General features: G+C 34.7%; 3 protein-coding genes across 3 annotated transcripts; all 3 read right to left on the bottom strand.

The window, feature by feature from the left end:
- Window positions 1-977: 977 nt before the first annotated feature.
- On the bottom strand, window positions 978-1,697 carry LOC115957411 (pleckstrin homology domain-containing protein 1). Its single transcript, XM_031075645.1, has one exon. It carries the CDS (start codon window positions 1,593-1,595, stop codon window positions 1,164-1,166), a length of 432 nt encoding a protein of 143 aa, XP_030931505.1. The 5' UTR covers window positions 1,596-1,697; the 3' UTR covers window positions 978-1,163.
- Window positions 1,698-5,016: 3,319 nt separating this feature from the next.
- LOC115957210 (putative receptor-like protein kinase At3g47110) lies at window positions 5,017-8,990 on the bottom strand. The gene is made up of 5 exons (XM_031075410.1): window positions 8,455-8,990; window positions 8,091-8,237; window positions 7,681-7,794; window positions 6,309-6,961; window positions 5,017-5,477 (listed from the first exon to the last, which is right to left on the bottom strand). The coding sequence occupies exons 1-5, from the start codon at window positions 8,988-8,990 to the stop codon at window positions 5,017-5,019; spliced, it is 1,911 nt and encodes a 636-aa protein (XP_030931270.1).
- A 12,886-nt stretch (window positions 8,991-21,876) lies between these two features.
- On the bottom strand, window positions 21,877-24,464 carry LOC115957807 (G-type lectin S-receptor-like serine/threonine-protein kinase At4g03230). The gene is made up of 6 exons (XM_031076139.1): window positions 24,269-24,464; window positions 23,920-24,119; window positions 23,488-23,698; window positions 23,119-23,356; window positions 22,888-23,035; window positions 21,877-22,200 (listed from the first exon to the last, which is right to left on the bottom strand). Exons 1-6 carry the CDS (start codon window positions 24,426-24,428, stop codon window positions 21,892-21,894), a joined length of 1,266 nt encoding a protein of 421 aa, XP_030931999.1. The 5' UTR covers window positions 24,429-24,464; the 3' UTR covers window positions 21,877-21,891.
- Between the last annotated feature and the right edge of the window lie 93 nt (window positions 24,465-24,557).

The raw sequence follows: 24,557 nt of genomic DNA, 5'->3' as shown, positions 1-24,557 counted from the left end.
GGAGGTTGAAATTGGTAGCTGTCTAAACTCTAAAGAGTCCAGGAGGTTGGTGAAGCAGCTCAATGTGCAGCATAGAATCTTCCTGAACATACTAACTGATGATTCATGTTAGTATGATATATCTATTATTTTCAATATCCTATATTAAATGATTATTTTTCCTGAACTCTACACAATATATTTCATGTGCTTAGGCAACGAGATGTCTGTTTCAAGCTGGCAAAAAGATGTCTATTTCAAGCTGGCAAAAAGATGATAAGCATGGAGGAATCATGTTAAGGCACAATGTTGGTAAAAGCGTGATGCACACTTAAGTACAAAGGCCTCCTAGAGCCTAAACACAAAGTGCAAGCATGCACAATCTTAATAGACAATCAAGCAATCAACTAATCATATAAAATTTTATACAATTCTCTTGTGCTTTACAAAATATACACAATGATATTTGATATCTATGACCAAAATGAAGACAAGATGTACATGGTTGAATCAGTATACACCCAAAAGCAAAGGCTAAAAGGCACTACAACGTTAAGTAACGATTTCTATGCCTAACAAAGGCCATGCAATGCAATGCAATACTAAAGTATATAATCATCATCCTCATTAAGAATAGTCATCATACTCATTAAGAATAGGGCCATTATAATTGTCATCACAATATTTGTTGCTCTCCCTAGTGACTGACCTCATTCTTGCTCAAGTCTCCTTTGGTGAGTATGAGCGGCACTAGAAACTTGAGTTTTGTGCTTGTAGTGTTGTTGAGAGTTTGCTGTTAAATATGTTATCTTTGTCAACATTCATAGCAGCAACTTTGCTAGTCTTTCTCTCATGAGGTTCTAAGTGTAAATTTGATTGTGTAGTGAGGTTCTGTGTTTACTGTTTAGTGACTAATGATTAATTACCATACACCAATTTGTCCCTATTTAGAAAGCAACACATTCAATTCAGCAAAAATCAAGGGTTTGAAAAACAGATTTACCGTAAATTCAAGATCTGAGAAGTGATCATTGATTCATTACCAAACAGAGAGAAACAGAGAAAGTATTCTTACAATTACAATTACAAAGAGCCACCAAACGAAACGGTCCGCATAGATATACAAACAAAATATCCGAAAATGGAAAGTACAAAGAAACCGAGCTCACCTATTACTATCATCATCATCGCTTGCTATCGTAATCGACGATCTCGGAGTCGGTGACTGATCTAGAGTGCTGCACTATGGACCGTCCGATGGAGTTGATCCAATCCTCCTTCTCCTTCTCGGAATCGGCAATGAAGTACATGGTATCGGATCGGGTGGAGAGTTCGAAAGCGTACTGTCTGTTGAGGATGTCTTCGGCGCCCTTGACTGTGAGGCAAGTGGCCACGGGGATGACGCCACGTGGCTTAGAGACGCGGGTGACGGTAGAGTCTTTGAACCAGAACAGCTTGCCTTGCTTCAACACGAACCAGCGGCGACGCCAGGTTTTGATGTACTCGCCTTGCTTGGTTAGCCACCCGGTGCGCTCCGGGTTGGCCCAATACTCCACGCCGTCGTAGTTGTTGGGCTGCTCCGCCTGGCCCGTCGCGGCCCGCCACAGGCTCGCCATCGGAACTTCTTTTTTGGAGGAGCGTTGAGTGGTCGGTGGTGAGTAAAACTGAAAGAATATTAGGATGATTTTTTTTTTGGTCGTCCTATTATTTTCTTTGGTTGGGGGAATTTGTAAATGTGGCCGTTAAATTTTGTGTATTTATGAACTAACCCAATAATTTCATGATATTTTCATAGACTAATGGATCATGGTTTTTTTTTTTTTTTTTTGGGGGTTCGGTGCTAAGTAAAATAGGAATGACGCATGAGAAATGAGTGTTGAGGGCCATTTGTGAGAAAGAAAGCCCAATAACAAGGACAACAAAGAATTGACAAAGTAGGTAGCAAAACCATTAGGCCCAAGCGGCAGGAATAAAGGATCATAGGCCTAAGAAATAAACAAGTGGGTCTTGAAGAGGCAAGTGCGCTCAAAGAAACCCGGAAAGAAAGAAATAGCATCTCATGGGTAGTGTATGAGGTAAAAAAGCGAGAAAGGGCCGCCGCAGGCCCAATGTAATGTAAACTAAGAAAGTAAGGGGTTTATGGCAGGCCCATAAACCCCAAGGATGAGAATAAGGTTATTGGGACAAGGAAGCCCAATGAAGTTAGTAAAAAGTTCATGGGAGTGTGGAATTAGCAAATAGGCCGAGGAAACCAAAAGAAAGCAAACGAGCCGTAGATGCCCAAAGGAAAGCCTAAAGGGACATAAGAGCCCATAAGTAAAAGCAAAACAGTGGCCATGTCAAGCCACTGAGAGAAGGAATAAACGGCTGGCCCAAAAGAGACCCAGCATGATTAAGTTATTACGGTAGGAATAACAGTACAACATTGCAAGAAATAAAGAAAACCAAGGAGTGGGCCAAAGAAATGTAAGACCCATCATCAGACAAAGTCCAGCTCTTGAATGGAGCGGGAAAACAAAGAAAAGCCCATATAAGAGGTCAAAAAACACGGACGGCGAGCCTCTAGATCACGGCAAATGCATGAGTAGCAGGCAGATTTTTGGACATATCTAAAAGGAAAGCACGCGCAAGACCCAGACACCACCAGCCTGTATCCAGCCAATATGGGACGTGGTGGGGTCATGAGCCAGAGGTAAGAGGTAAAGGGGGTATGGTTTGGTGGTGGGGAGAGGGGAAAAGACCTATTTTGTGACTCCTGCCCAAGCCCTTTTGGGAGGTACGTCCTGCTGGGATGACAGACCACCCAAAAGAGGCAAGGTTGAGGGGGGAATCGTTAGGTGCATGTCTTGAGGGAAAGAGAGAGAAAGCATTTACGCCGTGGCAGATAAGAGTGCTACGGTGGACTAACGAATGAAACAAACCTGCCTTTGTCTGGCAAGGGTGAGTGGCACACAGACGAACCCTTTGATGGTCGGCAAGTACGCCCAGACCAGACAAAGGCGGTTAAGGGGCAAAATGGTAAAATCTGGTCACAGCAGACACTATAAAAGGACCCTTGCTGTGCCCTGAATGAGGATCGAAAAAACAGAGGGTATTCACGGAGTAAAAAGAAAACAGAGTAAAAGAAAACAAGAGAAATAAAAGAAAAAGATAAGAGAGAAAATAGAGGAAAAAAGAAAGATAATACAATGGGCATGCACCAGTAAGTCGATTTCCCTCTTTCCCCCTTCAAATCCTGCTCTCTTCCAAAACATAACAAAGACTCTTTTTGGGCATTAACCATTCAGGTCCAACTCCCTCAAAGCCATTAATCCCCACATCAGGATCTTTTCCTGGGAGATTATTTGCATTGAGAGGAGGCGTTCTCCTTTCTTTGGTTTTGCTTCTGCGGAACAAACTTAAACTCGACTTTATGCCCATTCTTGATTAGTTCATATTACTTTCTTTCTCCTTTACTTTCTTTGCAAATGACATTGTTATGATTGTAATTATGTTTTATAAGTAGGGATTACTTGGCCATTTTTCATTAAATAGTCAGAGTACTCTGTTTTGTTATTATTATTATATCTGCTTGCTGTAATTCATCTGAAACAGTTCTGCTTGCCGTAAACATACTCCTGGCAGACGAGGCATAGTTTGTGTACAAACAGGCCCAAGTTGAGTTACAGTTGGACCGATCTCAACTCCCTTACTCAGAAACATTTGGACCCATTACCGCAGGAGGCAGCCCAGCCCAACGCAATACACAAAAAAGGCCCCTACAATGAGAAGATAAAATTTTCCTCTAAATCAGTTTAAAGGAATCTACTTTTTTAACTTCTTAATGCTAACTTATAAAACTATTCACTTACAATTTTTTTAACAAGTTGCATAACTTATCAAATAGATTACGTGACTAAAAGTACGTGGTGATGATTATAAATTGAGAGTCATTCACTTATTAGAAACTTAGAAAACATGATTCTTTTTATTAACCTTTTCACTTTGTTCTCCTCCTTCCATCTTGTTCAAATGCCTTATTAATAATAATGCTTAGATATTCATAGAAAAAAGAATGGAAATTAAATGAACCTCCTTGGCAATAAAGAAACTACAATTACCAATAATATTTTGTGGAAATGACAATATCCTCCTTGAGTTTTGTGATAAATGTTAGATATATGATGAAATCCAATGTTGCACGAGTTATCGTATTTTTGTAGACTAACATATATTGGGTTCAGCAAAATGTTCCTAATTTGTCTGTTAGCTTATTGATGAAATCTTCATTTTGCTCTTTACTTTTCCAATTTATATGATTTAATTTTACCCAACAAATTTTGTTGTTGTTGTTGAAATAGTTATAATATGCATAGAATCTTGCAATTCAAATTCTTTACCCTTTAAGTAATTTGAGGGAAAATAAGAGATTTAATAGTATATGTTATTCTTCTCATAAAGTTTAAGGGAGATTATGATTCCCGATAAGGGAGCCCTCCAAAAAAAAAAAAAAAAACTTATGTCAAGAACTAAGAACCAAAGAAGTCATACATTGATCCTTCAAACAAATGAGATTAAACAAGAACGCCAAATACAAATGCCAAATCTTTGCTCAACAAGGGTAACATATAGATTCCACTGATCTCTTCAAGTAGCTTATTGCACCTAGAATTTAAGTAAAAAATTAGTTATGTTCTATGATTGTAAATAAATATCATGATACCAAAAACATTAACACGTTTTGCATGTGCTCATTAAAAAATAAATGAAAATTATAGTACCCTTATCCATTAATAAGGTTCTTGGTTTAAATAGTCAAAAATTTCAGTGAGAACAGCGAAATCAATTAAACAATCATGATTATCAAACAAAAAGAATTTTCTTTCATAAAAAAATATACTCTTGTGTTTATGGAAAATTAATTGGAACAAGGAAAGAAAACATATGTCTAAAAAAACACATAATGGCTTGTAATTATTTTACAAGATAATTGTCATGCGATATTCTACTTACGCAAATTCAAAATTGAAATATAGCATTACCTCAACTTGGATTCTACTAGATAAGTCCACCTCTACAGATCTTGGAACCAAGAAAGGCATTTTTAATTAAATGCATTTCTCTAGTAACTTCCTCCATATTCATTCTTTCTTTTGGCGACTCCATTGAACAGGCAAGTCCAATTTCAAGGACCGAGACTAAGCACTTATGCAGATTGGCATCAATGTGGCAAAGGTTCACAATATCAAGAGTTTCTTTGTCTTCTTGAATTTCATTTTTGTTGTTATCTTCTCTAGCCAATGTTGATGTTTGCATTTCTTCAACTTCTCTTGGTAGAAGGATTGGGTCTACAATCTGAACAAGCCCTTCTGGTAATGCCATTTTAGCAAAATTATGGAGATTGAGACCATCTTTAAACATTTCGTCAATGGGTCTCTTCCCCAAGAACATCTCTAGTAGAAATATCCTGTAGCTATACACGTCCCCCTCTGTTGAAGCCTCACCACCCATGCCATACTCTACACATTATGTTATGTAAGGAGATTTTGCAATTCTTGTTTATAATGATAATTGGGATTTAAGGAAAAACATGATGATAGATACCATGATTACAAAATTTCAAGTTAAGAAAATGGTAATAGGTCCATTAGAATAAAACTTTTGGGGTCTAGTAGAAGGAGGTAATATTAATGGTTTAGAACTTTAGACGTAGTAGTAAAGGAAATATGGTTAATAGTTAGGATTAGGATAATCTAATCAAATTAATTTTTAAATGATATGGTCATACAGTCATATTGGACACATTAGATATTGGCATTCCTAAATGCCTTGGGCCCTTGGCTCCACAGTCCACCCATATATGTTCATAACAAAATCATATGTCCTATATTATTATCCATTACTTGAACATTTGTTTGTTGAAAACTTGTTTAGATTAGGTCACGTACATGAATAGAATACACAAAATTGTAGCATAGATTTGTTTTGAGAGCAACTACACCATATTTGATATAGCCGATTGGTGAACTATTATCACAAGGACGTAGTGTTGTGGAAATAAATGCTTAAAAAAACAAAGTAAGTGAATGGATGGTCAATAACATTTGCCAACTAATTTAATCGATGCTTAAATCATGTTTAAAGCTTTTCGTACTTTTGAGTTTATTTAAAAAATAAATTGAGTGTGTATTTATGTTTCCATGTTGCATCTGAGAGAGAGAGAGAGAATCTTGTGTTGATAGTAAGGTAATTGCAAAAGTAAAAATAAAAAATTAATATGTTTCAAACAATTATTTTAACGATATCTATTAGGATATTTTAGAATTTATACACAATTGGAAAGGCATTACCTGGAGCAGCATAGGCAATTGATCCCTTTATCCCAATTGTACTAGATTGCTTTTGAGAAGAATCATTAGTGGTTGGGAGGAGTCTTGCTAAGCCAAAATCACTTACATGAGCAACCATATCATTATCAAGAAGAATAATGTTTGGCTTTAAATCACAATAAATGACTGGTTGTGTAGAATGGTTATGAAGATAATCTATTACAGAAGCCACATCAATTGCAATATTTAGTCTTTGAAGAAGGCTTAAGTTACTTGATTGATTTTTGTTGTCTCTCTCGGGATGTAGCCAAATATCTAAGCTTCCATTTGTCATGAATTCAAAGACTAGAGCTTTGAATTGATTCCCACTGTAATCCATGCTAGAGCAACATGTTAATATCTTAACAAGATTTCGATGCCGAATGTTTTGTAATGCATTGCATTCAACCATGAAACTTTTGGAAGCTCTCTTGTGTTGAAGGTTAAGGACCTTTATAGCAACTAGTCTTTCTTCTTGATCAAGAGCTCCTTTATATACAACACCAATACTCCCATATCCAATTAAATTACTTAGAGAGAATCCACAAGTCGCCTGATAAAGTTCTTTGTATGAAACATTCAGAAGGAGGCCTATTGTTGAAACCATAGAAGGCGATTTCTTTTTTGATTTTTTCATCCAATAAAGGTCAAGAAAGGATGAAAACAAAAACAAAAAAATAAAAATGGAAACAACTACAATTGCTAGTTTGAAGCCAGTGGATTTTCGTGGTTTCACGACGCTTATAGGGCATTTTGGCAACTACAATTTTGATATACCACCACAAAGTTTAGTATTTCCAATCAATGATATGGCACTTGTGTTTTTAAAAACCTCTTCAGTTGGTACCTCGCCCTCAAAATTATTGAACAAAATATTCAAATATTCAAGAAAATGAAGCTTCTCTATACCCTTTGGAATGGAACCTGATAGGTTATTTTTTGAAACATCTAGATGTTGGAGGCCTTTCAAAGAAGCAATAGATGATGGTAGTGATCCTTCAAAAGAATTCCCTTGCAAGTAAAGGTGTTCCAAGATCAAACAATTTCCTATAGATGTAGGAATTTCACCAAATAAATTATTGTTAGAGACATCCAGTTCGTTAACATTTTTCAAATTACCCACTTCAAATGGTAATTTCCCTGTAAAAGAGTTGTACGACAAATAGAGGAATACTATTTGTAGGGAAGAAGGACGAATAAGCTGCTTGGGGTATGGATCCATTTAGGTTTTTTTTGTGAAATGTTTAAGTATTGCAGATTTTGACAGTTTACAATTGTTGGAGGTATGGTTCCTTCGAATTTGTTTTCACTTAATTTAAGATAGAACAACTGAGTAAGGTTGCCGATGGAGGCTGGTATTTCTCCTGACAGTTTGTTTTCACTTAAGGTCAAGACAATTAAGTTGACAAGATTCCCTAATGATGCGGGAAGAGTTCCAGATATTTCATTGGATCCAAGATATAATTTAGTGAGTTGGGTGGACAAGTTGGATATTGAATTGGGCAAAACACCTTCAAATTGGTTTGTATCTAAATCCAACATATAAAGTCTGTTACAGTTTGTTAAAGATGTTAAGAAATGGAAATCCCTTCCTAGGTAATTGCTACCCAAATTTAGCTGGTAAAGATCCAACAGATTTCCCAAATTAGTTGGAACCGATCCTATAAAATTGTTATGTTCTAAACAGTGTGTTGAAGCTGAGTTGCGTTGCATAATGAAGCAGGGATTGGCCCAAAGAAATCATTAATACCAACTTGAAGAAATTGGTGGTTAGGAAGATTGAGGCCTATGTTAAGTGGAAGTGTGCCATTAAGTTGGTTGACTGCAACTGACAAGATTTGGAGAGATGACACATTGTAAAGAGAGGAAGGGATTGTACCTGACAATTTATTTATCCCAATTCCGAATGCTCTTAAGCCTTTTAATTGGCCTATGGCATTTGGAATAGTTCCCACCAAATTATTGTATGCTGCACTGAAATATTCGAGTGACGAAAGATTTCCAAAAGATGGTGGAATAATTCCTGTTAGATTGTTCATAGCAAGACAAAGTTTTTCAAGCTTCATCAAAGAGCCTAGCTCAACTGGAATCTTCCCTTTAAGGTTGTTCACAAAAAGATTTAATGTACCTGAGATTGGAGCAGTTGGACAAGCTGGATGGAATCTCCCCTTCCAATGTGTTATTGTTGAGATTGAGCTGTTGTAGTCGGTATAAATGACCGACTTCTTGTGGAATTTCGCCATAGAAGCTGTTATTTTGGAGGTTGATCAACCTAAGAAAGGTGAGGTTTCCAATATTAGGTGATATGGATCCATGTAACTTATAGCCCTCTAGGTTCAAGGCTGTGACTCTTTGGTGCTGACGGTCGCATGTGATTCCATGCCAGTTGCAGAAGTTCATAGAATCATTCCATGAGCTCAACATGTTAAAGGGATCTTGAGGTACAGATTCTTTGAATTTGAACAAAGCCAAACGATCAGTCTCGTTTGTTAGAGCAATGGCTGTAATGGTGGTCTGCAAGCAGAGTAGGCATGTGGAAAAGAGAAGAATCACATGAAGGTATATAGAACTAGATGATGCACACAAATTGGTTTGCTGTAGCGTCATCTGGTTTGGAGGAGAAGGAAGCTGGTGACTATGTGAAATGGAGGCTGATGAATCCATTGGGGTCAAGGGCGGAATATGCACTTATATTGAAATTGTACTCCACTAATTACGTTAGCTTATAGTCTCGTACTAATAAAAATTCTGTATACCCCACAAATTATAATAACATGACATTCTTTTTTTTCTTTATAAAGTAACTAAGATTTAAAATAAAATAAAAATAAGATACATCTCCTTCTGCCATATAATTTGATGAAATATAAAAATCAAACATTAAATGGTTTTTCCACCATTTCTCTGCCATTTCTATACATTTCTTGTTTACTTTTTAAAATTTTCATCATTCTTAATTTTTAGTCGGGGGCAGATTTTCTGTCACTCTCCTCCTTTCCCATTTGAATAGAATTTCTTTTCTTAATTCTTTCAATATTTTATTCTTATTGGCAAATGAACAATATGGGCTTAAAATATTTGAACATGTTTGTCCACCACTCTTTCCACATTCCCATGCCTTTCCTTCTTTCTTCACCTCTTCAACTTTTCTTCAATTTGAAATTTTAATGGGAGAGAGAAGAGTGTCATTTTCCTTAGGCTTTGTTTGGTTGGGAGATGGGAAAGTGGGAGATAGCTAGAAGGGATTTAATTTTCTTTTATATGTGTTTAGTTGGGGATGAAAACTCTTTCGTTTGATTGAGAAGAAAAATAAAACGATAGAAAATATAGTTTAAATAAATTTACTTACATACTTGTATTACATAAAAAAGATTAATAATTTAAAAGAAAAAAATTACTGAAAAAAAAAAAAAAAAAAACTACAACAACTTGTGGGAGGAGATAGGGGTAGATGAGTAATTTTTCATAAGCCCCTCTTTCCCCATATTTTCTCCCCAAATGAGGAGATTCCAAAATCACCCAAAATGGTGGGCCCAGAGAGAAAACTCCCGGGTCCCCCATTTTCCCCCCTCAATCAAATACCCTCCACACCCAATTTCTCTCCACTTTTCACCATCTCCACTGTCCAACAATCACCTCAACCAAATGAGCCTTTAAGGTTTAGGACAGAGTTTCATTTCCCCAAATGTCAAGTGAATTTTTGTAATTTTATTTTTTAAAAATGTTTTAGTAGTATTTTTATGATTTTGGAGGTTTTGGGTATTTTGGTCAAAACAAAGCTTTCAGGGTATTTCAATTGTTTTAGGCATTTTGTTAATTATTATAGAGTTTGGTTAGACTTTTAGAATTTTAAGTGATTAGATGTCATTGCAAATATGAGGATTTTGTTTTGGGTCTTAAAATACTGAGTGAATTTGGCATAAAACCAAATCTTTGCTCTTTTAAACTATCAGTACGATTTGAGGTCTATTTCCCCTTGGCTCTTGGATTCTAAACTTTATCAAAACCAAAAACAAAACAAAACAAAAAAGAGACCACAATAACTAATAATATTCGGTTGAAATGACAATATCTTCCTTGAATTTTGTGATAAATATATGATGAAATACAATGTTGCTCAAGTTATTGTGGGCCCGTTTGGTAATGTTGTTCTAGTAACATTGTTTAAGTGTTGTAGAAATACTTGTGGGTAAAAAAGTTTTATAGAAATACATACTGTGTAGTTTAAACAACGAAAATTGTTGTTTAAACAACACAACCAAACAGACCTTGTATTTTTGTAGACTAACATGTATTGGGTTCAACAAAAATGTTCCTAATTTCTTTATTAGCTTATTAATGAAATCTTCATTTTTCCCTTTACTTATCCAATTTATATGATTTGCCCAACAATTAGAAATGTTTAATTAGGTAATTTGAGGGCATAAGAGATTTTAGATTTGATATATTTGGACAAAACTTAGGTACAGCACCTTAGGTGGTGTTTCTTAGATTTCCTTTTTAAGATTTAGTCATTGTTGTGAAATTTTAAAGTGCTCGCAAGTGTACGAATTATACCGAAGTATAGTTTGACAAGAACGAGGTCAAATTCACAGGGACTTGAATGAACGTAAGAAAATTAAATCAAATCTTAACCAAATTAATCCTAATCTAATTTAATAAAAATTGGTTGTTTTGAAATTAAGTAAACTAAGCAAATAATAAAATTAAGCAAATAGTTAAACTAAGCAAAAGATATGTAAGGTTGAATTTAATCAACCATGTGTTGGCTTTATTCCATGACAAATTTGCTTGTAATATAGCACTTAGAAACCTTGTATTTAGGTGGGAATCATGTAAGGGTAGCGTGTGAGAGAGTGTGAAGAAATGCTCAAGACAGTGCAGTGAAGCAGAGACTCGCGGCTAGGACTCGCGGGTGTCTCGCGGCTTGCAAGCCGCCAAAAGTTGCTCACGTGCAGAGCATGCAGGGGAGCTGAACAGTCACGCCACCTGGAGCACTACACGACAAAAATCCAGACTGGCCATTAAGTTAGCTCGCGACTTGAACTCGCGACTCAGTCAAGTCGCGAGGTCAAGTCGCCAGCCAGCCCTGTTTTTGAAAAAAAACTGACTCTTCGTATTCCATTCTCACACCAGTATAAATACCCCACATTCCCACAAAATATGTGTGGCCATTCAGAAAGAAAAACCCTAAGAGAGGTTTCTTCAAAACACCCACCCAATTAGAGAGAGCTACTCATTCTTAGAGAGAAACCTTTATAGTCTCTTCTCATTCCCTCTCTCATTGTCATACCTATTGAGAGGAGATTTCTATCCAAACACTACCCACACCAATTTAGAGTGTTGAGTGTTTTTGGAGTTTTGGGAAGCATTGGAGGATGCCAAGGATGGCAGATGCTATGGTCTAGTAGCGGAATCCGGTAAGTTAGAAAAGAAAAAGGTTCGGCGCAACCTCGTTGGAGCAAGAAGCTTGGAGGGCTTAGGTACATCGGGTAGATTAGGCTTGGAGGGTCTATTGCTGTTCATGTATCCCAACTACATTTTCTAGTGGATTATTGACCGCTTGGAGGGCGGCGGAGAGGTTTTACGCCGAGGGCTTCGGTTTCCTCTTCGATAACACATCGTGTGTTGTCCTTGTGTTTGCATCTCTCTTCCCTTTATCTTTGCCTTTTATTTTCTGCTGTGGATGTGATTTATAATTGGCTTAGATTGATTTCCAATTCTGTTTATAGCTTATGTTCATTTTCCGCACACTTGTTGTTTGACATAATGCTTGAATTGGTTAACTTGTAATTTGGGGGTCTAAACGTTCAAGGGTGTTTATACACGTTTTTGAACTTTCAAGATATAAAGCAATAAAAAGATGTAAACAATCAAGGGAAAAGAAATAAGGTTTTGGAATCCACCTTGTAAGTCATATTAGCATATATTTATGATCATTAATTTTTCCTAACCACTGCATGATAATCTAGAAATCAATCTTACTATTATGGAAAATATTCTCATTAAAATCCTTATTTTAAATATCAAAAGCATGCTCTTCTTCACTTCTTAAGTATAAAATCAAATCATCAATTGTATTCGTAGCCAAACAAATCACAAGATATATCCAATTTTAAAAATCAAATCATAAATTATATCCATTGACAAACAAATCACAAGCGATATTCAATTTTATAATCAAGAATTAATAAAACCAAGCATTCAACTAATTAAGATAAATCCCAAATCATGAGAAAAATATGATTGAACTCATATCTAGAATCCTATCTTAGTCAATTGATATGAAGTAAGAACAATCTAAATCATTAAAGAACAACTATTGTGGGAAAAATCAAATCACATAAATACTACTGATAATCCTTAACTAGGTTTCATCATCAACCCTAATTATAAATTTAGCTACTCATGATAATTGAAAGAAAACATAAAAATAAAATACTAAACATTAAGTTAGACAAATAAAATAGAGAACGAAATAGTCACAGTGCTAGAGAAAAGCCATAAAAGAAACTATGTGCTGCTACCTGCACTTCGGTCCTTACCGTCCTTACTTTTCTATTTTGCTCCCTTTATATACTTGCCCACATACAGCCGACCTAAAGCCTCTAGGAAAACCCATAGTGACCTAGACCCTCTCTTATTTGTGGTTCGGTGGAGTAAGACGAAAGCCCAAGCCCACTGTCCACATATGGGTCCACGAAAACAAGCTTCCTATCAATTATTTCTTCTTCTGTTTTTTTCTTTTCCTTGCTCCTTCACGTGTGACATGACTTCAAGCTAGGGATGACAATTTTTGCTCGACCCATGGGTACTTGGCCCAGCCCGACCCTAATAGGCCGGGTTTTACCCGGTCCGATTAGAAATAGGGTTGGGTATGGGATTTTTAAAAAAAACCCGAAGCAGGTCCAGGTCGGGTTCGGGTTTTATCAAAAAAACCCGAGACCTGGCCTGAAACCTGGCCGGGTTAAAAACCCAGCACCTAAAATTACAAAAATACCCTATATATATATATTCCTATATTCTAACCCTAATCCCTCATTTCTTCACTCTTTAGCAACCGACACTCACACTCGCTCAGTCCTCACTCCTCACTTCAGTCTGGCAGTCCCTCATTTCAGCTCAGTCCGACACTCCCTCTCCCTCAGCTCATGCAGTCAGCTAGTCCGACACTCCCTCAGTCACGCCTCCCTCGCCTCCTCACCCTCACTCCGAATAGAGAAAGAGACACCCTCCACCGCTGACGCCTCATTTCGCTGCATCGGCGGCCACCCCACCTGTAAGTTTTACTTCTTCTTTTTATTTTTGTTTGTTTCTAAATTTTGGATTTGATTGGTTAGAAAAATGTAACAAAAAACGAAAATGAATTCTTAACTTCTGATTCCAGTTTTACTCATAAGTTTCTTTCTTTGTAAGCTTTTCTCTTTTGTTGTTTCTATTTTTTTTTTTTTTTTGGGTAGAAATAGAATTGTTTGATTCCTTAAGTTCTGTTTGGTTCTCTCAATAAAAAGTTCTATTTTTGGTTTGCTAAAAGTTGTTTTTTAAACATCTCTAATGATTTGGTTGGTGATTTTTTTTATGATGGAATTTGCTGAATTTTTATGGGTTATATTTCTATACTATTGTTTGAATTTGAATCATGCTCTTGGCTGGTTTTTGTTTTAAAATTTTGGAATTTTTTTTTTCAGTGATTCATTAAAATTTGTTTGGAGGTTTTGATTGTGTGGTGGTTCATTGAATTTGTTGTGGGTTTGGAGGTTTTCAATTTTTTAGCTGTGGGTTAGTTTTAAGGTTCGAAAATGATTTCGTATGTATTTCCTTTTACTTAAATGAATGGTTCTATATTTTGATAGTTTTGAACAATAAATGGTGTTTAAACATTTCTCTTGCAAATTCCTACAATTTGTCCTCTAGGTAACAAATATTGAGCTGTTGTATTCTGTGAGAGAGAATATTTTAACTTTTTTAAAAAAAAAATTTAATGTTAATCATAAATTAACTCTGTTTGAAATTTATTTTCAATTAACAGGAGAACCGGGAAGACTGATTTGCGAACGCTATAGAACAGCTTCTCAAGTGGTCCAGAACCAAGTTAGAAGCTTTGCACTTTCACCGTTGATATATGTATTGGACTGATTTGGCATTTGGCATTTGGGCCATGTTATCTAGGCTGGAATATGCAGGCTTGAATGTAGGCAAAAATAAATTTGGGCTTAAATTTTTTTTTTTTGGTTAGGCCACGAATTGGGCCCAATCCCTAAACGGGGCCCAGCTGGGGCGGGTCCGGGCCCCGGGAAAAAACCCGGTACCCTGGTCGGGTTCGGATATGAAAAGACCTGGCCCGAATTCGACCTATTGCCATTCCTACTTCAAGCTACTTCTCTTTATTCTTAATCCCTGCCTTTTATTTCTTTCTTTTTTTTTTTTGAGAAATTCTTTCTTTCTTTTTGCTTCACATGCTGACTTCACTACCTCATAATTAAATATTTCCTTGGCACTTTTACCTTATTAGATTGAATAGTAAGTCTCACTTCTTATCCTTTACTTTTTGGTCTTCTCTTGAATTCACACCTAGCTGCATGTAAGTTAGCTCGACTTTGCATGTAAAGCCCTTGTTACCTGCAACACAAAGATATTATACAGTCAGTCACAAAATAACATAAAAGTAAGGTTAAATATGTAGATATGTGAGTACTTTATTGTATATATTTCATGCACATCAATCATGTGGTTACTTAACTAAAAAAAATACATTTTCCTCCCATAAAAAAAAATTCACATGACAGAATTTTAAGAAGGGAACCTAAGAAATAGGATCTAAGTACTGTATCTAAGTATTACCCATTTTATGTTTTTCCTAAATTTCAAGGGAGATGGTCATCCCCATTAAGGGACCCTTCCAAGAAAAAAAAAAATACTTATGTTAAGAACCAAAGAAGTCATACATTGATCGTTCAAACAAAGGAGATTAAACACGCCACATACAAATGCCAAAACTTTGCTCAACAGCGGTAACAAGTGGGTAACAAGTAGATTCCACTGATCTCTTCAAGTAGCTTATTGCACCTAGAATTTAAGTAAAAAAATTAGTTATCTTCTATGATTGTAAATGAATATTATGATACCATAAACAAGAATATGTTTTGCATGCGGCCATTAAAGAAAATTAAAGTACCTTATCCAGTAAAGTTCTTGGTCTAAATAGTCAAAAATTTTAGTGAAAACAACTAAATCAATTCAAAAATCATGATTATCTAACAAAAAAAAATTTTCTTAAAAAAAATCTACAATTGTGTTTACATGAAATTAATTGGAACAAAGAAAGAAAGAAACATACATACATACATACATATATACACACATACATACATATATATATATATATATATATATAAATATTGCGTAGTAATTATTTTGCGAGATAATTTTCATGTGATATTCTACTTAAGCAAATTCAAAATTGAAATATAGCATTACCTCAACTTGGATATACTAGATAAGTCCACCTCTTTGGATCCTAGAACCAAGAAAAGCCTTTTTTATTAAATGTATTTCTTTGGTAACTTCCTCCATATTCATTCTTTCTTCTGCTGACTCCATTGAACATGCAAGTCCAATTTCAAGGACTGAGACTAAGCACTTATGCACATTGGCATCAGTTTGGCACAGGTTCACAATATCATGAGTTTTTTTATTTTCTTGAATCTCATTTTCAAATTTATCTTCTCTAGCCACTGTTGATATTTCTGTTTCTTCAACTTCTCTTGGTAGAAGGATTGGATCTACAATCCGAACAAGCTTTTCTGTTAGTGCCAGCATAGCAAAATTATGGAGATTGAGATTATCTTTAAATATTTAGCCATTAATGGGTCTCTAACCCAAGAAAATCTCCATTAAAAATATCCCATAGCTATATATATATATATATATATATATATATAGACACACACGTCCCCTCTGTTGAAGCCTCACCGCCCATGTCATACTCTACACATTATGTTATGTAATGATATTTTGCGGTTCTTGTTTATAATGAGATTTGGGATTTAAGGAGAATGCAAATTCATTTTATTCATTAGAAAAAAAAGGTAGAAAAAAAAGTTTTGAACCTAAGGAAAAACATGATGATAGATACCATGATTGTAAAAATTTCTAAGTTAAAAAAATGGCAATATGTCCATTAGAATAAAACTTTTGGGGTCTAGTAGGAGGTAATATTAATGGTTTAGATGTAGTAGTAAAGGAAGTATGTTTAATGGCTACGATTAGGATAATCTTATCAAATTAATTTTTAAATGATATGGTCATATAATCATATTGGACACATTAGATATTGGCCTTCCTAAATGGCTTGGATCCACAGTCCACCCATGTTCAAAACAAAATCATGTGTCCTATATTATTATCCATTACTTGAAAATTTTGCTTGTTGACAACTTGTTTAGATGAGGACACGAACATGAATAAAATACACAACATGTTTTGAGAGCAACTACACCATATTTGATATAGCCGGATGGGAGCTATCATCACAAAGATATAGTGTTGAATAGATAGTAATATTTGTCAACTAATTTAATCGATGCTTAAATCATGTTTAAAGCTTTTCTTAATTTAATGTTTTTTTTTTTAATAAAATAAATTGAGTGTGTATATTCGTGTTTCCATGTTGCATGTGAGAGTGAGAATTTCGTGTTGATAGTAAGGTAACTGCAATATTTTTTTTTTTTTTTTTTTTAAATCAATATGTTATTCATACAATTATTTTAACGTTAGGATCCAGACAGAATTGGAAAGACATTACCTGGAGCAGCATAGTTAGTAAATCCCTTTATCCCAAATGTACTAGTTTGCTTTTGAGAAGAATCATTAGTAGTTGAGAGGAATTTTGCTGAGCCAAAATCACTTACTTAAGCAATCATATCATTATCAAGAAGAATATTGCTCGGCTTTAAATCACAATGAGTAATTGGTTATGCAGAATGGCTGTGAAGATAATCTATTATAGAAGCCACATCAATTGCAACATTCAGTATTTGAAGAAAGCTTAAGTTCCTTGATTGTTTTTCGTTGTCTATCCTTGGATGCAGCTAAGAGCCTGTTTGGCCAACAAAATTTGATCACTCAATTTCCGTCACTCAATTTCCATCACTCATCACTCATCACTCAATTTTTCACATCCGTTTGCCTTCATCACCCAATTTCTATCACTCAATATTTTTCACACTATTCATGGACCCCACGCCTGTCACGGTGCAGCTTTTTTGTTTTTTGTTTTTTTTTTTTTTTCCAGTACCCAGAAACCCGAACCCAGTGAAAAAAAAAAAAAAAAAAAAAAAAAAAAACCCAGTGAGATCGAACCCAGTGAAGAAAGGAAAAAAAAAGAAAAGAAACTCAGTGAAAGAAGACCGAACCCAATGAAGAAGAAAGGAAAAAAAAAAAAAAAAAAAAAACCAGTGAAGAAGACCAAACCCAGTGAAGAAGAAAGGAAAAAAAAAAAAAAAAGAAACACAGTGAAGAAGACCGAACCCAGTGAAGAAGAAAGAAAAAAAAAAAAAAAACCCAGTGAAGACCGAACCAGTGAAAGAAGAAGAAGAAAAAAAAAAAAAAACCCAGTGAAGACTGAACCAGTGAGAAAGAAGAAGAAGAAAAAAAAAAGTCAGCTAGTCAAAAGGTGCGGCTGAGTGGGTCCCTCATATGTGTTTAATTACAAAAATGCCATTGAGTTATGAGTTATGGAAACTAAAAACAGCCAAAAGGTGTTTTCAGTTTCCATAACTCATAACTCAAAAATCATAGAATTGAGTGATAGAAACAAAAAATTGGAAACTGAGTTATGGCTTGCCAAACAAACTTTTTTTTGAGAATTAAGATGGGTCCCACCATTTTTGAGAATTGAGTTATGGAAACTGAGAATTAAGTTACTGAAACAGCTAAACCAAACAAGCTCTAAATATCTAAGCTCCCATCTGTATTGATTCCCACTATAATCCATGCTAGAGCAACATGTTAATATCTTAACAAGTTTCCGATGCCGGATATTTTGTAATGCATTGCATTCAGCCACGAAACTTTTGGAAGCTCTCTTGTGTTAAAGGTTAAGGAACTTTATAGCAACTAGTATGTCTTCTTGATCAAGAGCTCCTTTATATACAAACCCAAAATTGCTAGATCCAATTAAATCACTTGGAGAGAATTGATAAGTCACCTGATAAAGTTCTTTGTATGAAACATTAATTTGGAAGGAGGTCTATTGTTGAAACCATAGATGGCAATTTCTTTTTTTTATTTCTCATCCAATAAAGAACAAGAAATGATGAAAACAAAAAGAAAAAACAGAACAGTGGAAATAAATACAATTGCTTATTTGTAGGCATTGGAATTTCTTGGTTTCATGACTTTTAAAGGACAATAAATGCAATGCTTCAACTTTTATATATATATATATATATATATATATATATATGAGACATGTTAACGGATGACCTTAGAGCAATTGTTAACAAACCATAATAGAACAGTTTTGACACTACTTTAATAGAAAATGTAAAAAACTATTAACAACATTTATTTTTTTATCATTCTTCCAATAAAATGTTTCTAAAAATAGTTCCTAAACCAATGCCCTAAACATTTCCCTATATATATAGATTAATTATTTTTTAAATTTGAAATCTATTCCCCTTATTGTTTGATAAGAGAAAGATTAGTAATTAAGTTTTTGTATTTGTATTTGGGTTTTACTATGATTCATCTATTTAAAGCATAGAACAATATAATCTAGTTTATTGTGCGTAATTTAACTTGTCTCATCCTCCCTTAAAAGTTACCATGACTTTTGAGTAGAGTTTATGATGTACCTTTATATTGAATCCCTTTCTCTTGTGTGTGTGTGTTTTTCAAAAGATATATATATATAAATAAATATATATATATATATATATATATTATGATATCAGTTAATAATTAATAGAATCACCCAACACTGTTAACATATCCGAACAAATGCTTTAGCACATAACTCTTTTTTGATAATTTGATAATACAAAATAAGATTAATTTTACATAGAAAATTAAATATCATGATTTTGCAGTAAAATTATAAAAATGATGAAATTTATTTTGTTTTATGTATATCCCTTATTTTGTTTTCACATTAAACGTATAAATAAGAAATACAACAAATAGTTGTTTTTCCTCCGAAAAATTTTGCTTCATGGTTGAGCCATGCTACGTACACACTAGCACTGGTTTTCCTGCTCGTGTTAGTTAATTGTATAATAAAGCTAATACTATGATAATTGATAGAATATCTAGTTGGAATTATTTAAGATGCGTATTGGGGGTAGAAGCACGAGAAGTCGAGAACCCAAATCGGAGAATGGAAATGGCTTATATTATTATATTATAAGGATGTATGAAGGTTACTACTTAGTACTAGATGAAACTAGGCCCAGTATAATTTTATTATGTACCTAAATTAGTTACAGCTAACTTAATTAAGATCCTTGGCATTCCGATATCGTTTATTTTTTTCTCGTGCCCTAGCTCTTTATGGGAGAGTTTCTCTCATGGCTTGTATTTATATTAAGTTGTTAACTATATTAATCTATTCTCGTTTCAGTAGGAAAAAAAAGTTGCGTATTGACTACGACTAGTTCGTGCAAATTATTGAAGTTCTATACCTCCCAATAAAACATTTACCATATATTTTTCAATGCATCAGTGCTATGTGTGAACGTTTGCAGGGAAGAAATGACCGTGCTGAATTATAAGTAGTAAAGCTTTTCACTCACACTTGAATTCGCAATGGACTTTGGGGATTAGAGACCTGGAAGTGGACTGTAATTCACACTCTGTGACAACGGAGCTCTCAACTCACACCCACCATGTACGTTAAACAAGCTTTGGAGCTGTGTCTAGTCAAGGAAATAAGGCTGCAAAGCAACTGGCAGTAGGGTCCCAGCACCATGAATCCATGATGATGATGTATTGTATTGGATGGAACAGTGATAGACATCTCTACCTTGGCAAAAATAGCCAAATAGCATCTTTTTACAAATTATGTTGCAATCTACTACTGTTTCAAAAATGTGTAAGGATGTACCACTTTTTGGTACTCGAGTTTGGTGAAATCGAGTTTTCCATGGTATTTAAGTACCATGGAAAAATTTTGAAAATTTTTTACGGTACTCGAGTTTCACAAACTCAAGTACCGTAAAAAATTTTCAAAATTTTTCAGATTATATTTTTTCAAAGAACTCGAGTTTCAAAAAAATGGTACAACCCTATATATTTCCAAAATAGTGGTAAATTGCTAATTTTTTTGCTAAATAGTGGTAGTGGGCCATTTTCGCCAAAAAATTAGCAATCTATCACTGTTTTGGAAATATATAGGGATGTACCACTTTTTTGAAACTTGAATTCCAAAAACTCGAGTTCTTTAAAAAAATATACTCTAAAAAATTTTGAAAATTTTTCCATAGTACTCGAGTTTCATGGAAAACTCAATTTCACCAAACTCGAGTACCAAAAAGTGGTATATCCCTACATATTTCTGAAAAGTGGTAGATTGCAACATAATTTGTAAAAAGATGCTATTTGGCTATTTTTGCCTAATTTTTTTGCTAAATAGTGGTAGTGGGCCATTTTCACTTGCTAGATCTTATTTTAACTTTAATGAAACCCTTAATCCATTAAAAGTTACTTGAATCCATCTGAAAAGAGAAAAATCACACTGAAATTTTATTAATGAAATTCTCAACTTCAGTTTTTATGTGGTTCTCATGGATCTCATATGAGAGGCTATGCAGGTGAAGTAAAAAACACGGCAAAGGAAAAAACTCCAAAACCAAGTTGTGCTATTTGAACTTATGTGTGACCCATCAAGAAGTCTGGAATACAACAAAGAGATAATGACATGTGAGGAGAAGATTGTTAGGTACAGATGCGTGTGGGGAAGTCCCACATTAAAAAAGAAAGAAAAAAAAAAACTAGAAATTAATATCACATAATTTGACCATAACACATTCTCAAACTTTTGGGTTAAATTGTTACTTTATGTTGTGTTAAGGCCTCCTTTGGAGTCTCCCTACTATTATCCCCCAACAGAGCTTTCCAGCAAGGAATTACATAAAAACTTGCAAATTTAAAATATTCTTATTCACAACATTTCTCTGGAATATTATTGCAAAGCTTCTAGATTATCAACATTCATTTATGAGACAAAATTTATTACACAAATGCAAAATTGTCCTGTCACTTAAAATCACTCTAAAATAGTTTGTTGTAGGGTTGTAACAAAAATTAAAATATACGTTCTCCAGCATAATATAGCTTCCTATATTCGCATTGCCACTTTCAAGTGACACAAAGACCTTGAATTTCATTTCAGAAATGCGAGAAGTTAAACTTTCGAATGTCAGGTACCAACGGATCTTTTAATAATACGTTTCAGAACCATAATACATTTGAATAATGTTGTTAGGCCATAGGCAAAGAAATTTAAAGTTTATGGATGATTTACTGGGATATACTAATGCTTATGGCTTTAATTCAAAAAATGTTATCGGCCTTCGATAATTGAAACAGTTGCATGATTCACAGAACAGATTTCTGTCCTACTAATACCAGGGTTTGCCTTCATCACACTTCTCATATTCAAGAAAGCAGGTTGTTTGGGATAAGGTAGAGCCGTACTTTCACTGCTAAGCATTGCGACAACATCAGACATTGTAGGTCTATCCGCTGCGCTTTCTTGAACACACAGGAGACCTATGTTTACATATTTCAATGCCGCACGGACGGAGGATACATCATCAAGTAGTGGATCCACCAAGTCCGATCCCCTATCACTTGTCCATAATTCCCATGCCTTCAATATCGGGGAAAGAAAATAATAAATGTTAGGCAAGATACCTATGTTCACAAGCGGCAACGAGGAGAAAACTTCACTATGAAGATGGGAAGATTACAATATTGGCATAAAGGCTCTCTTAAGAAATTCAAATTCCAAATACACCCAAAGAACACTTTCTATTAAACATTAGCACACGATAAGATACCTGATTACAACACGCACATATGAGTACTAGTTAAAAAGTTGAATATATGTTCAGCACACAGTGGACATAAGGGAACCTGGAACCCCTTGCGCAAGCCACAAGGCACATCAACAAATCTCCATCTTAGCTTGAGTTAGATCAAGTTATACAAGCAAAACTCCTATATTGCCTCGACTGAAGGCCTCAAGGGTATCATAGATCTTGGAATAATTAAATAATATAATAATATAATTTTATTATTATTATTATTATTTATTTTATAATTTGGGGTCCATTTAACAACTAAAAATTATTTCATATGAATGCTGAATGAAATTCTGATTATGAAGTAATAGTAACAATAATTGATTCATGTAAAAAACCTTTCATAGAAAAACACAAATAAATTAATATATTATTATTGTGTGGTTTTTTTTTTTTTTTTTTTGGCATGAAAATACTGTATTAAAAAGAATATTGAACTACTTTGAAAAAATAGTGGCAAATACGATACTCACATATCCAAGAAGATGGAAAGAATCGGTCTGATAAAACCCAGTGTTCCTCCTACCACTCACAATCTCTAACAACAAAACACCAAAACTGAAAACATCTGACTTGATGGAGAAGAGGCCTTCCAGAGCATATTCAGGGGACATATAACCACTGAAAACCATAATCAAGTTAAAATGTTAGTAGTCGTGTTTTGTCTCTCTATTTGAGCACATATCATGTTGGTTTGTACTTACTAAGTGCCAACAATTCTATTTGTATTTGCCTGTGATTCGTTTCCTTCAAATATTCTTGCCAATCCAAAATCTGATATCTTCGGATTCATTTCGGTATCTAACAAAATGTTGCTAGCCTTTAAGTCTCTATGAATAATCCTCAATCTAGAATATTGATGAAGGTAAAGAAGCCCTTGTGCAACGCCTTCAATCACTCGAATCCGCGTTTGCCAATCTAAAATCTTGCGCTTTTCTTGATCTATTTTACAATCATGAGAAATTAGTTGTACGCATTAATAGATCATATGCAAAGGTTGACCATGAAATCAATCACAATCATATATATGTGTGTGTGTGTATATATGTATGTATGTATAAAACATTACTAACCAAAAATGAAAAAGTCCAAACTTTTATTTGGCATATATTCATATACTAGTATCTTTTCATCTCGTTCAATGCAGCAGCCCAAAAGTCTAACAAGATTGTTGTGTTGGAGCTTGGCTATGAGCATAGCTTCATTTTTTAGCTCCTCCCAACCTTGGCCCGATCTTCTTGAAAGCCTTTTCACAGCTACCAAATCCCCTTTCAATAATATTCCCTGAAATTTTTTTCCTTAATCTTAGTTTTGTGGCCGCCATGAAGAAATTAGGATAGCCCAATTATACTCGACAGAGATATATAGAGTAGGGATTATAACAGACGCAGTAACAAACTGGCAATGCCTGTTTGTTCTCGTTAACATGGCAAGTGTAAAGTTGATAAAAGTAAACCTTTGTATAAATTCCTCATCCTAAGCATTGAGTTTATGGATAATCATACCTTGTAAACAGGTCCAAAACCACCCTCTCCAAGCTTATTTGCATCTGAGAAATTATCAGTTGCAGCAGAAACACTTGTAAAACTGAATAATGGCATTTTGACTTCCTTTTTCCTGATATCTCCACGCTTATCTTCTTCCAGCAGCTCCAAATTTTCAGACTTTATGGTCATGCCCAAATCTAACTGTACCAAATCCTCACCTGACAGTGACCAAGTTACAAAACAAACACACAGTATATATAGATTTTTTTATATATATATATATAGATATATTATTTATTTATTTATGCAATAATTAAGGATTACATTTGGATTGCTTAAGTAGCATTATCAGCAATTATTTTCTCACCCTTGCTTGTCATCCTGAGTTTTTTCCATACACAATAGACAAAGAGGCCCAACAAAAGCGTTGCAAGAGGCAGAGATAGTATGGCGACTAATTCCTTAGCTCGTACAAGCATTACTCCATCAATTGCTCCAGGCGTCGCTGCTGAGTTAGATTCATTCATTGAGCTTGGGCCTGTCAAAGAAAATCAGAGGAATAAATAAACTAAAAATTGGTAATGCCTACCATCTCAAGTAAAAATAATATGGCGACGCCTAGAATTATCCTGTAAAAACCTTGGGAACTCAATAAG

This window comes from Quercus lobata, chromosome 8 (assembly GCF_001633185.2).
Source record: "Quercus lobata isolate SW786 chromosome 8, ValleyOak3.0 Primary Assembly, whole genome shotgun sequence".
Classification (NCBI taxonomy): Eukaryota; Viridiplantae; Streptophyta; class Magnoliopsida; order Fagales; family Fagaceae; genus Quercus; species Quercus lobata.
This window is presented reverse-complemented; position numbering and strand designations above follow the sequence as displayed.